At 36.5% G+C, this 13,296-nt stretch overlaps 1 protein-coding gene across 5 annotated transcripts in view; it reads right to left on the bottom strand.

Annotated features, from left to right (window-relative positions):
* Positions 1 to 13,296, bottom strand: part of ITCH (itchy E3 ubiquitin protein ligase) — a 71,791-nt gene that overhangs the window by 31,119 nt on the left and 27,376 nt on the right. For 3 of the 5 annotated variants that reach the window (XR_008235694.1, XM_052790263.1, XM_052790271.1), the window contains exons 3-8: positions 11,030 to 11,168; positions 7,663 to 7,787; positions 6,271 to 6,408; positions 3,998 to 4,040; positions 1,720 to 1,889; positions 296 to 530 (exon numbers count right to left, since the gene is read on the bottom strand). Coding sequence is in view for 4 of the 5 variants with exons in the window: in XM_052790263.1 (XP_052646223.1) it covers positions 296 to 530; positions 1,720 to 1,889; positions 3,998 to 4,040; positions 6,271 to 6,408; positions 7,663 to 7,787; positions 11,030 to 11,168 (850 nt within the window). In the remaining variant the exon portion in view is untranslated. The remainder of the gene's footprint in view (positions 1 to 295; positions 531 to 1,719; positions 1,890 to 3,997; positions 4,041 to 6,270; positions 6,409 to 7,662; positions 7,788 to 11,029; positions 11,169 to 13,296) is intronic. The other 2 variants (XM_052790279.1, XM_052790280.1) reach the window with 2 other exon arrangements.

Genomic DNA, 13,296 nt, shown 5'->3' with positions numbered 1-13,296 from the left:
TTGAAGACAGCAAGCTGCTGCACTATTTAAAACTTCTATGTTTCACTGACATGGGAATGTATGACAAGTATCAAAAATATCTGAAAGATTAATTCTTTTCTTGAATAAACCATGCTTGAAGGCCTACCAGACAAAACAGTTATGACAACCTCCAAATTAATATCAGTGCGGGTGGGTTGTTGTGCACCAAAAGGCAGATGTTATGAATGTTTTGTTACACCTACTGTAAGTAAAATAAAGTAAAACCAGAAAGGTCAGCACAAAAAAAGAAAAAAAAAAGTCATTAAACTCGTACCCAGGTGGAAGAGGACCTTGACTGACTGTAGCAAGCGCCTGAGGTGGAGGATTTACTGGCTGGACTTGTCTGGATACTGGAGGTGTGGTGAGTGCAGCAGTTGCAGGAGCTGTTGTTGCAGCTGTTGCCCCCTCAGGGCTCTGTTCTGAAGATGTATTTGCAGCTGTACCTGCCAGCGATCCTGCACTGGCCCCATCACTTTCTGTGGATGTGGATGAAGGACCATTTATACTTGCTATGATGCCAAAGATATCAAAGACAGAAGAAAAAAAGCCTTTAACTGATATTTATCACCAATCTATTTTAGAAGTTGTAAACCACAAAAGTAAACATGCAAGAACTGGTATTTCAAAGTGCACACATACAGCCACATTTTACAGCTTACACAAGAACTAAAAAGCAATTTTGTCTCACTTTGTAAAAATGCTTTAATCCAAGAACTGCCATCAACAGCACAATTTTGGTATTTCTGATAGAATAAATCATATTTACCAAAGCAAGTTGTCTGCATTCCGTAAACACTAATTATAAACAAAAACCTACTTTCTTGCATTGATGAGTTAATTATTTCCCATTTATTATTCAGAATAATAATTTAAGAGATAAGCACAAAATTTTCAGGAAGAGATTTGACATTGCATGGAAAGAAATTACCGGAATGGGAGGGGAATACATACATTCTTTTAACATTTTCAGTTTTTTCTGAATGCCATTTGGTGGGTGGGATTAAAAGTTGTATACGAGTCAGGCCTTGTTACTGAACTCCACTGGATTAATCTTTTAAAGTAATTACTGTATTGCAGTTTCGCATCCAGACTCAGCATTTATCAATTGTAATAATGAGACTACTGAAACAGATTGCAGTGTATGGGCGTAAAGGAGTTACCCTAAATCATCGACTAACTTTTCAGGACTACTTGTCCTAAAGTTTTGTAGTTTTTAAATAATCACATAAAATTTTAAAAAATTATCCATTTCAGTGCAAAAGAGTAATGAATGTTTTAAGTGCTGCTATTTCACAGAATTTAACTAGAATTGTAGAAACAAATAACTAGTGTTTCAAACCCTAATATTATCAACTTGAGACAGTTCTGAGTCCTTCACTAGATTTCATCTCAAGCCTCAAACTCAGTGGATCTCTTAGTGCAGTAGTAGCATTCACTTGTGTTCTTTTGGTCCCAGCCCCACTGTATGTAGCAGTATCTCTGCAATCATTACTTAGCAGACATTGAAGCAAGAAATTTCTAATAGGAACAATGATTAAACAACATGTAATGAATGCAAGCTTAAAAATAGTTCTTCAGAAGTTATATGCCAAAGAATTTACCTTGAAAAAATGTAGTTAAAAATCAGCATCAGAAACAACAATGTTCATTCAAAGAGTGTGCAGCTTTGAAATGAATACCTGGCCCTAGAATACGTACCAGCTACTGAAGTGGGTCTGCGGGGAGTAGGTGGAGGTGGTCTAGAAGGCCTGGGAGGTCTAGAAGGTTTGCAGTTTCCATTTGTGAGCAATGGAGAATCACTGCCATTAACAGTCTTGTTTTCATTGGGAGCAGCATCTTCACAGCCTTCAAGGCCATTTGAGTTAGTCCTTTTGCAGGAAAAGACAGAAAGGAGAACTGTTCTAATAGTGTATGGGTGACATCAAACTTTACAGAAGACACTAAAATGTAATAGTTAGGACTAGGTGAGACTCTTACATTCATAATAATTATAAAAACCTATACATCTGTATAAACAGACTAAAGAGTTTATCTCCTGAGGTATATGAAACCTCAACTGATGAAAAGGTTGTGAAATAGATGTATATAACATCTGTCACTGAAATCTCCTCTCATTTCCCAACTCAATGCACCTGCCTTTAGGCCCAGGCTCTGGATGTTGCTGCTCAGCTATTTTCACCCATGAATTCCACTTGTCTCTAATGAAATGGGAAGCTGACTAACATCTGAGAACAGCCTGTGTGCATTTGCTCCACAGGGCTAGTATATGCTCAGAACACACAGAATGCTTCAAATTTTTACAAAACTTAATTACACATACACCAATTTTCCCCTAAACTCAATTCTGGAAAGGACTGGAGAATTTACGACTAAGCATTAAGGTTTTGACGAACAGCTATGAATATAAGCTTCTCAACTTTACAAGAATTAACAAACTAAATAGAGTACTGACCCATTCTCTACTGTTCAGTAATACCTAGCAATTTATTATTTTGATATATTTGTAGCTCCTTAAGCAGAGTTACAGGTATCTACATCTTTACTTCTAAAGCATTTTCTTTTCAGAATATGTTGAGGAAATAAAAAGATTGTCAACTAAAACTCCAGTGGACTGACAGGTCAAGCACACAGGTCATCAGTAGTAAAACCATAGGTTACTGGTTTCAGCCCAGTACCTCTAAATTACATTCCTTTAAATGTACACAAAATAAAAAACAAAGGGTAAGCCTAAGTAAATCAGAAGTCACAGAGGATCAAGTAGAATCATGTACATTTGACCTCAATATCATTGTCAAACACACTTTTGCTCTATAGCAGGTGTGGTGCACATAATTCATACCATACCACACCAACCCCAAAGTAAATGACTATGAAAGCATGTACAAATCATTAGTGATCTGAAGGTTGCAAGAGCTATAACCGAGGTTTTCCTCAGTCCCAGAAAGCATACTGCTGTTGTTTGAACATTAAAATCAAAAGTGTAACCTTTTATCTTTAGTGTATTTGACCAGTTGGCTTAAGGTACAACAATACATATCAAAACAGTATTATACACCAACACAATATTATAACAATAACCACTGCTAGACATATTCCAGATCATTTACATGATCCTCAAACTGGACCATTAATGAACACAAAACCCCAACTGGTTGGTACTAAAACCAAATCAGCTATTATTACTATTATTATTATACTATCACACACTCAGGTATTCTGAATACCCAAGCATGGAAACATTCTTCTGAGCATGAAAAGGCAACAGAACAAAAAAACCCCAACATTCATGGGAAGACTTCAGACAACATAGCTAAGAGAGTTACAATCTATTAAAAAAAATAGTGAAATTTAAGTTGGCTACTCCAGGCATCATCCAAGTGTTGTGCATAGTACAGATCCTTAAAATACTTGTACTGGGAACTAATTAAAGTGGTATGGTGCTCATTGCAGGTTAATCTACCATCAAGTATGGTCACACTTTTATCCTACCAAGCAGCAGGCAGGGTACATAATCTGGTATTGACTTTAAAACACTGCAACTGCTAGACAGCTCTTGGTATCTTCTTAATAAAGCTAAATATAATTCTGGTATCTCCATGCTATAAAGCAAAACAGTGTAAAAATAACCAGTGCCATTTACTCACCACTGGGATTTTTTTTTTTTTTTTTTTTTTTATATTTTACTTTGGTTAATCACTGGGAGAAGGATGAGGAACACGAAGGGAAAAAAACCAAAAGATCAGTCAGGTATGGAGTCAAACTGAAGCTAGAAGATGGGGCTCAGATTGAAAACAATTTAATATGTGAACATACAATGGTACAGTATTTTTGTTTAGGACATGCTCAGATCTTAACAGATGCTGTTGCAGGGCATGCTCAGAAATTTTTCAGTTGTCTCCTTTATAAAACATACAGTTCCTCTTTCAAAACCGCAAACACTAAAAGGCAGTATAAAAAAAGAGGAAAAAAGTCTTACCGTGCATCATTCTTTACTTTGGAGCTATCATTCTGTGTAGGACCTTAAATACCAGAAAGAAAAAGACAACAGAAGTATAAGAAACATTCTGAATAATTTCCAAGAAAAGAAGCAGTCTTTAATGCTCACATTTCTTTCAAATGTGGAGGTAATACACTATGTGCTGCTTATATACTGTCTTATTTCAAAACTGCATACGTTTTGCATGTCTATGTATATGTTTGTGTACATCTTTTTTTAAACCACTGCCACTGTGACTAATATTTTTCACTTTATGGAAGATATAACAGGGTATCATCTGACTGTATTAATATTCCAAAACACACACAGTTCAGTAACATTGTCTCCTGTCTTTGTAGGAGTATGAAGCAGTGTTCTTCATTCTTGAAGTGGAGCTGGCTTTTCATATTGTCTCCCTTTTCAATGATGACAGGCAGAGCAGGAAGGGCAACAACTTCTCTAAAATCTTCTCTCTGGTTGGCTAGCAAGCAACTGCAGGGGCTTTGTTTTCTGGGGCTCTCTAGCCTGGACCTTTCCCTTTCTCTGTACATTAGTTAGCATAAAGACATTCAAGCAGGTACAAAATACAGCTGTACTCCAAACAGAACTATAGCAGCTCAGCCTAGATTTGCAAACTTTTTGCAACTGCTTGTTCAGCCAACTTGGAAATATTTGCCTTTTGTGCCAGCATTTGCAATACTTGAATATGTAGCACAGAACTGCTCATTCGTGTAGACAGCACAAATACTTTATTTCCATGGAATTAAACAAATGTCATTAACAAAGAAATGAATTATCAATTCTGATGGGAACTATGTACAGATTTAAGCCAAAGACAAGGATGTAGTCATGTAAAGGCTTATGATAATGCGCTGTTAGTGGGCTGTGCACAGAAGTGATTTTAATTCCAGATACAGAAATCTTAACTTAAAAAGCTACTCAATAAACAACATATTTGCCTGTAAGTACCATTAGCCTGTACAATAAGAATGTGTTAGACTACTTCAAGATTTAACTCTTTCCTCATGTGCTCCAGTCCCCTGATTATCTGGGAACCCTCTGCTGAACTTCTGGCTTGGTATGTCAATGTCTGTCTGTACTGTTGAGCCCAAAACTTTATATAGTATTCAGTTCCACTACCTGCATGCCTTTTTCTACTTGCTAGCACCTTTTTCTCAGTAGGTGAATTTCAGGAAATGGAAGAAAGCACAGATGAAAACCAAGTATTGCATAGGAGGAAAATTTGTTACTTTCACTACATATTTCTATTAACACACCTCAGCCCTGCTCTGAAAGCCCCACACAATCCCAGCATTTGGCTTTTATTTTAAAAAAAATCCCACACCATCAGATCATGTGAATGATCCTTTTAACAAGATGCAAAGAAAGATGGACTAAAAGCCTTAAGAAATGATGGTTACAAAGCTAGTGTATTCAAGTTTCCTATGATACTTAGATGGAAACTCAAGGCAACTTCCTCTAGTCTTCTAAAAAAAAAAAAAAAACAAAAAAACAAAAACCAAAAACCAAACCAAACAAACCCCAGAAGCCTAAAAATTGCCAATTAACTGCCTAGCTAGTTGCTACAGCAGACAGCCTCTTCAATGCTACCTTCTGGAGAAATAACCTCTTGTCTATTTCTACTTTGTAACACACAATACCCTCAAAAATGCTCCCTTGCCTGTCCTGCACCAATGGAATTAAAACCTCTCACTTTTTATTTTAGTGTAATTACACATTTTACCTGTATTCAAGATTTTCAGTTAAAAATCATACTAGTTATCTGAAGACACCAACTAAACAGAATAGTGGATCCTTCTCTGCAGCGCTCCACAGCGAATAAAATCTATTATTTAAATGAGATTTTAAGAAAAACAAATATAAACCCTAGTGAGCAGAATACTTATTATTATGATGATGATGAGATCAAACTAACTTATTTTATATTGTTTTCTGTTTATGATGTTATTAAACATTCAGGGTAGCTAGAGGGTTTCATTAAAGTTTGGGATTGCTAGATGTAAGTTAACAAAGTCTGGAAAATAAAGATGCTGATCTTATTTTCATTACAGTAAGGCTGAAAATCTTCACTGTGGACTCCACTGAGGATTCCACCTCAAATAAAAACACATAAGAGTTCTGGTCTCTACAAACAGGAAGTTATAGAAACTGCTGTTATTATAATTATTAAAACACTGTGTTAAAGCTTCCAGAAAAACCGCTTTGTACACCAGATATATGTAGAGGGCACATTCAAACTGAAAGTTACTTACTTCTTGTACTTGAGGCATCACCATTGGTTAGGAGCTCAGGATCCACCTGCATCCCATCTAGACAGACAGACAAATCTCCTACCACTTCTGCTGGTTCTCTGTCACCAACAAGATGCAATGTCACCACTACCTGCTCAACTGAAAAAGTACAGAAAAGAATGGGAGTTTATCTTGCTACATGACAAAAAAGTGCATTTTATTCAAGAAGCCAATCATAGACTACAGTGATCAAGGGAAAAAAAACCAAACCAAAACAAACCCCAGAACTACAGCTCTGTCTCTCCATAATTTTTTGTGTTTTGTGTGGTGAAACTAATAATTTCCAGATGCCAGTAAAAAGTTATTATTTCTACAAAAAGGGGAAAACTGGAGCATAAGCTTGTTGCTGCCTAAAGAAAGGATTATCATTACAGCAGAGATTGAGTCTCACGTTTCTGCCCACACTTCTAAAGCAATTAATACACCTGTCTTCAAAAACCCATAGTTAGGAAATGTAATTCACCTTATTCTTCATACAGAACAAATATCAATTCTATCTTCTGATTAAAATATTTCACATTTATCTAATAACATCAAGATTCACATTTTGAATGTGAAGATTTTGCATCATATCCCCAGACCAAAGGTATTTTCAGGGTAAATAACTGTTTTTCAGTGAAACAGAACTGTAAATAAACATTTTTGACGAAATGGTTTGAAACAAAATCCAGTGAATTACAGCACGGTGTCTGGTGTCACACAGAACAAGGCAGTCACCCAAGGTAATTTTCACCCAGATTCAGCAGGACAGTAACACTATCAGAACAGCTTATTACACTGCTAACATGCTGCATTTACAATGCCCACATCTGCAAGTCTGGAAGCAAACACTTCTTTAAAGGATGGAACATAAGTATGACAGCACAAAGCTATATGTTGTAGCAACATAAATTCTGTAACGGGTGTGTAGATTTCTGTATCTCTCTTTCAAGCTTCTTAAGATGCACATACTGCTGAAAGGCTACCTAGTTCCAAGATGCATGAAATAATACAACACATCCCTATAACACTATTTAGCACAAAAACAACCTTACACAATTCCTGGTCTAGCACCAGGAACATACCAGAGTTTTCATTTTTAAGCTATATAAAAGTAAACACTTTTATTTAATTAGGCTTTCACTCTTGCACATACTAGCAAAGTAAAAAATACAAGTTTTCAGTGACACCATAGCAGACTGTGTATAATGAAAAAAGACTACACTAAAAAGGGAGGAAGAAGCTCATAAATGGAATCTGTAGCAACAAAAGCAATTCTTAAGGGCCATCTACAGAGTTGCACAGAGCACTCATTAACAGACAATTCCTGACAAATTCTGCAGCATTCCAAGGTATTGTTAATCTTATACTTACGTTTCATACTGTTTGATTTCAAAGTCTCATGAATATCCAGAGCAGCACTTCCCAGAAGGACATCAGATTTTAATGTTTGATGGCTCCAGACTCGAAAGTTTAATTTACTTACAGGAGTCACAATTCTGAAAAGAAAAAGTTGAGCACTGTATAAGGGCATTTGTTGGCAGGGGAAGCGGGTGAACCAAGCAATCTACTTCAACTGTCACTTAAAATTATTTAAAAACAAAGAAATAATGGTGGTAACATCAAACCGTTTCTAATTATCCCATTCTAGTATGCAGTCACATTTGTGTGTCATGTAAATCAAGACTGTTGCAAGACCATTCACAGACTGAGTACATTTTTTATTATTACTATTTTAAGGGAAGTATCTATAGAAAAACTGTTGGCTCACTATCAGCATCTGAGTGTAACCAGGATTAGAAAAAAAGACTGATTCTTGCAGGTTCACATTTCATGAGTGTTCCAGCATTTGCATACCTTGATGTGAGAATTTTTCACACAGAGAGGGAAGACAGCAAATTTGCTTTCTGAAGAGGTTATCAGAAAATTTTAGGACATCCCATAAAAAGGGAAGTACTCGGAAATACTAAAAATTATTTCAAGTATTTTTAGAAGATGACTGTTCCCCTAATAAGCTGGCACATACTTACATCATATTATGACAAAGAAGCAGGAATATATACAAAATTATTTAACATTTTACTAGTGTACTTCTGGCTTTACAATGCATTTACTGAGAACAGAATAACACACTACATCTTCCATGGCTTAACAATTCAAAAACTTCCCTCACCATTTCCAGGAGTAGGATGTATTACTTCTACAGTGTGCTAATTTGATTATGTCCCTGCAGAACTGGTTCCGGGTTTACTACCAGAAAAGTCCCTTATGGACGCAACTATCACAACAGTTTCTCTTCATTTCAAATCAATTCAAAAAAGAATTGAACCATTTATTTCAACCCCCCTTCACTTCCCTGAGCCTTTTCTTAAATTTTTACTTGTTTTAGTGATGCAAAAATCTGAACTTCATTCAAAGCATGGTGCTACAACCTGGAAAGATGCCTTCTAGAGAGCAGGCACAGGACAAACAATGGCAATGTAAGCCTCTACATAGTCCAAACAAGAGCCAAAGTTCTCTCTGAAAAACCTTGTGGACTGGTAAGGTCATAAAACCACAATACTGTAGCCTCTGCCAAACACACAGACAATCTGAATTTGTCAACCTGTGGCAGAGAAGGTACATCTCTGCTCCTAGAAAAGCCATCAGCAGAGTCAATCCCCAAACCTGAAAGCTCTTGATCAAGGATTGCCTATGCAGTAAAACCCTCCACTCCCAGATCTAGGCCAGCAGTTATGTACTGGGAGAGCCCCTTACTGGAGAAGAAACACATGCAAACGGAAATATTTTCTGCCACAGCAGTTACTTAGTCTTCCTCCCTCCAGCTCCAAAACAAGCCAAATCAAACCACGCTCATTTCAAAACTGCTAAATCTCACCAAACATTTTGCAGCAAGATGATGACAGTTGAGATAATGTATGCGATCAGGCAAATCTTGGAGAATAAAGGAACTCTCCCAGTGATAAGAAAAACCTAGAAGCCTAGATTTTTCTTTTTCCTTCTTAAAGGTATTCCAACAACAGCAGAAAGATGGGCATCACAAAACAGCTGATATTACAATTAAGAATGGAGTCACAAAACTTTTTTTTTTTCTAGAAAGTTGCTCTTAGAGGTAAAATATTTACCTGTCCCTCATGCTCTCTTGAGTTTTGAGAAGCCGAACAAGAGAAACAAATTTACGTAAGTATCAGTTCCTGACATTGTATGAACACATTTCTGTTTTTTTTAAAGAATATCCCCAACAGCAACTTCAAAGTAATTTTTAATACGGATATTCTTTTTCTATAAGGAACACTCTAACATTTATATATTTTTAAATTATTTCAATTGTGAGAAACAGGTATTAAAAGACTGTTTATTTTCTCAGTGGATAATTTCACTTGTATATCATTGATAAGTCCAGACTTTCATAGTTAGACAATCCCTTCAGAATATGCAGCTTCACCTAACAGACTGCCTCCTAGAAGAAGAACCCATGGTCCATACCCATTTGCAGAAGCCATTACACTTTTCCTTTTTATTCTGAATCTGAATGTAAGCAGCTGTGTCAAAATATTTCCTAAAAACCAATTAACTTACTCCACTAAGTTCCATGTAGCATTAGTTTAATCTTCAATGAAGTTGATATGCATTGGGTGTCTCTGTTCGGCGCTTACTGAACAAGAGCAAAAATTACCCATGTATTATTGTGTGGACTTGCACAGCTCAAGCCACAAACATTTCAATTAAAAAAAAAAAAACAACAAAAAAACCCCCAAAAACAAAGAAAGAAAGAAGGCAGTCTTTAAAAAGCCAAAAGAAAATTCTGCTCTTGCACATTGATACGCATGTAAGGCACAAAGTTTTCTCTTTCTTAAAATACTACTTTGCAAAGTAAGGTAAATAGTAGTAACTAAAGTTACTTATAGTAAGGAAAGTAAGGTAAATAGTAGTAACTAAAACTTCATAATAATCTGAATTACAAGAAAAGAACGGGCACAAAGAAGGTTTTCATCAGGCAGGAATGTTCAAGGTGCCTCAAGAATAATAATCTAGAATTTAAGCAAAAGCAAATGTGCAAGCACAAGACTGACCTTTATCCCAGTATTCCATGTGACACATTCTTAAGAGAAAACTAAATTTCACAGAAGCTGCAGATAATTTTTTTTCCTGTGCTTTATACTTCCTATCATCTCACAACATAAATACTGGGCCAAGCAAACATCACCAGCTGTGTTCATCTTGAATCTGATGTTAGTTTTGTACTCTGAAGGCACAAATTAATCGGGAATTTTGTACCTGTGATTGAATTTAGACATGCGCAAGACAGAGCTAACTACCTATGCTATGGCATGGTACACAACAAAGTGGTACACAAAGAACAGCTACACACTTCAGCCACAGTATTTCTAAAACACCGTAACCTTAAATGTGACAACAAAAACGTGCATGGGACTGTCAGTTTTAATATCAAATTACCTTACTTTCCTTATTACTCACAGAATTAAAGCTCCTTTGATATGCCAATACATTAATACAGAACACATTCCTGCATAAGCACTGGGTCCTTTCCATAGGACATAATGCAATAGTTTGTAAATATATATTCCAGACTAATATATTCGCTCCAAAAATTACACAAATATCTTCATATCATGTAACACTGAATGCCTTGCTTAAAATAAAAATGCAACCCGTAAATCCACTGTCAATTGCATTAATTTAGCTCAAATAAATTGGAAAACAAAACCATCAAACCTACACTGTTAGATGCTGTTTCCACTTGGGGCTATTTGTATTGTTGCATTTTTCTGTCTTCTTTGACTGTCCATCTACTGAGACTTCCACATAAGGGCTAGGTCCAAACCATTTATTTTTTTCTTTTAGCTTTGCTGAAATAACTGTTAAGAAAGAGAAAAATAATAATTTACTCAATAAGATTTCAATTGCAAATAGTATTTTTCAGTTGTGTGCTTCAGTATTCAAGTATTGGGTCATTGATGCCTGACAGTAACACTCAAGAAAAAAAACCACATTAGATGGACAAAAACGCTCTTGCATTCCAGATCATTTTATACAACACTATAGCTCACACAAATGCCTAAAACATGCAACAGTACTTCTATAACATCAGACACTGTAATTAATAATAATCAATATAAGATCCAAAAAAGCAGTTAGGTGTTGTAAGTAGAAAATACCCTCTATAACCTCCTCCTGTCTATCACCAGCCAAGAGAATTCCTGGAGTTTATTATGCTTGCTTGTTAAAAAGCTCAAAACATAATCTGTCTCTCTCATTAAGAAACCATGGAAAACTGCCACTACTTCTGGTTAAAAGAACATCATTAAGAAAAAGAACTTTGTGTTAAGTTTTCTGTATCAAAGCAAACTTACAGAAAAGCTCACTAAAGGCAAACTTTGAGTTCCAATAACTACCTACTGTTCTAGAAACAACAAAACCTGGACAGGACTTGCAGTTCTAGAGCTTTAATTGGGGGTTGGGGGGCAGCTGTGCTGGTTTTTTTGTTTGGTTTGGGGTTTTTTTGGTGTGGGTTTTTGTTTTGGTTTTTTTTTAAACATTCAACATCATTGACTGTAATGCTCCTGTCTTTCCAAACACTGTGGCTACGTTGCCTCCATTTCGCCAAAGAAGTATGCATGTGCATCAGGCCACACTAAACTCAAAAAACAGTACTTAAAGATATTATAATTTCCAACTGGCCAGTGAACTCCACTCTGTTCTTACAAATAACAACTTGGTCTCCTGGGCTTTTGTTACCCACCTCAGCTGCACTACATCCTTAAAAAAAGATGACTAATTCAAGCCCATATGGCTAATCTACCTAGATTCCCTTTATAGTCTATGCTCCTTTAGAGATTTAGAGAAGTAGCTTAGTATAAACTGCTCTGAACTGCTCCCAAGGGAAACTCTTTCTCTCTGTATTACAAATATCTTACAGAAATTAACTTCAATTAGCTAACATTAATTTTCACAAATAGCTCCCCTTCTTTTCCCCTCATGTGTCCAGTACTTCTATACTACAGCATCTCGTATCTCAACATCACTAGCTATCTCAAAGGCATCAAGACCCACTTTGAGGCAGCATAATCAGCACCTTGTACCTACTTTCAAGGTTCTTACCCAGACAACCTGAAACATCACTTAAAACTAATGAAGACAGCAGAATGGGTTGGTGAGGGTAGGGCAGGTGGGGGGTGCTGTTTACAGAAATGTCTACTAAAAGGTTAACGTCTGCTTGCACAGGAAATTGCTTGCAGACTGTGGCTGAACTACAGAAATTAAGAACCGTTCAAACATCTTAAGAGTCTCAATTCTAAACACTGAGGTATTTCTTCAACTTCACTTTCTTTGTGCGAGTCACAGGCCTTTAATGGAGCAAGCCTTAGTCAGCAATCACCACTTCAATCCTTAGCTCTGCTCTCCATAGCTATGTGGAGGATGTACCTCCTTCTAAACCTCTTCAATTTTCTCTTTAGTATCAACCTGTAGGGACAAGATTTCTCTTAAAGTCTCACAGCCTACTAAGAAAAAACAAGCTTGTGACCTCAGTGTGACAGCTAGAGTCAGTATAACTTACTCAGTTCCAACCTTCTTTCTAGTCTAAAGCTTTCCCATCTATTTTTGACAATTCTTTTCATCCCCACAAGATCAGCTTCGTGAAACTTCTGCACATACCCACATATCTTCCACACTAATGGTGCAAAATTTACCCTTGATGCTCTTAAACATAGACCTGCATACATCTACAGGTCTCCCATTCCCAGGCTTCAGCTTTTATGCTTCAGTAAAATTTGTGAGAGCGCAAAAGTGAGGAAAACTTGGTCATTAAGTTTTAACAGTTGCTCTGTTGGTGGGGCACTACAAAAAGCAAAGCATGTCATGTAAATCCATTCCTATGCAATCTACAGGTGCTCAATTACAGTAATATTCTCACCAACACTTTTATTAAAGCTCCTTTACAATGGTGGCCACAAAAACATGTAACAAGGGAGAAGCAGTAAGTCA

The sequence above is a fragment of the Harpia harpyja genome, chromosome 1, assembly GCF_026419915.1.
Source record: "Harpia harpyja isolate bHarHar1 chromosome 1, bHarHar1 primary haplotype, whole genome shotgun sequence".
In the NCBI taxonomy this organism is placed as follows: Eukaryota; Metazoa; Chordata; class Aves; order Accipitriformes; family Accipitridae; genus Harpia; species Harpia harpyja.
The sequence above is the reverse complement of the archived record's forward strand: the minus strand, read 5'-3'. Positions and strand labels throughout refer to the sequence as shown.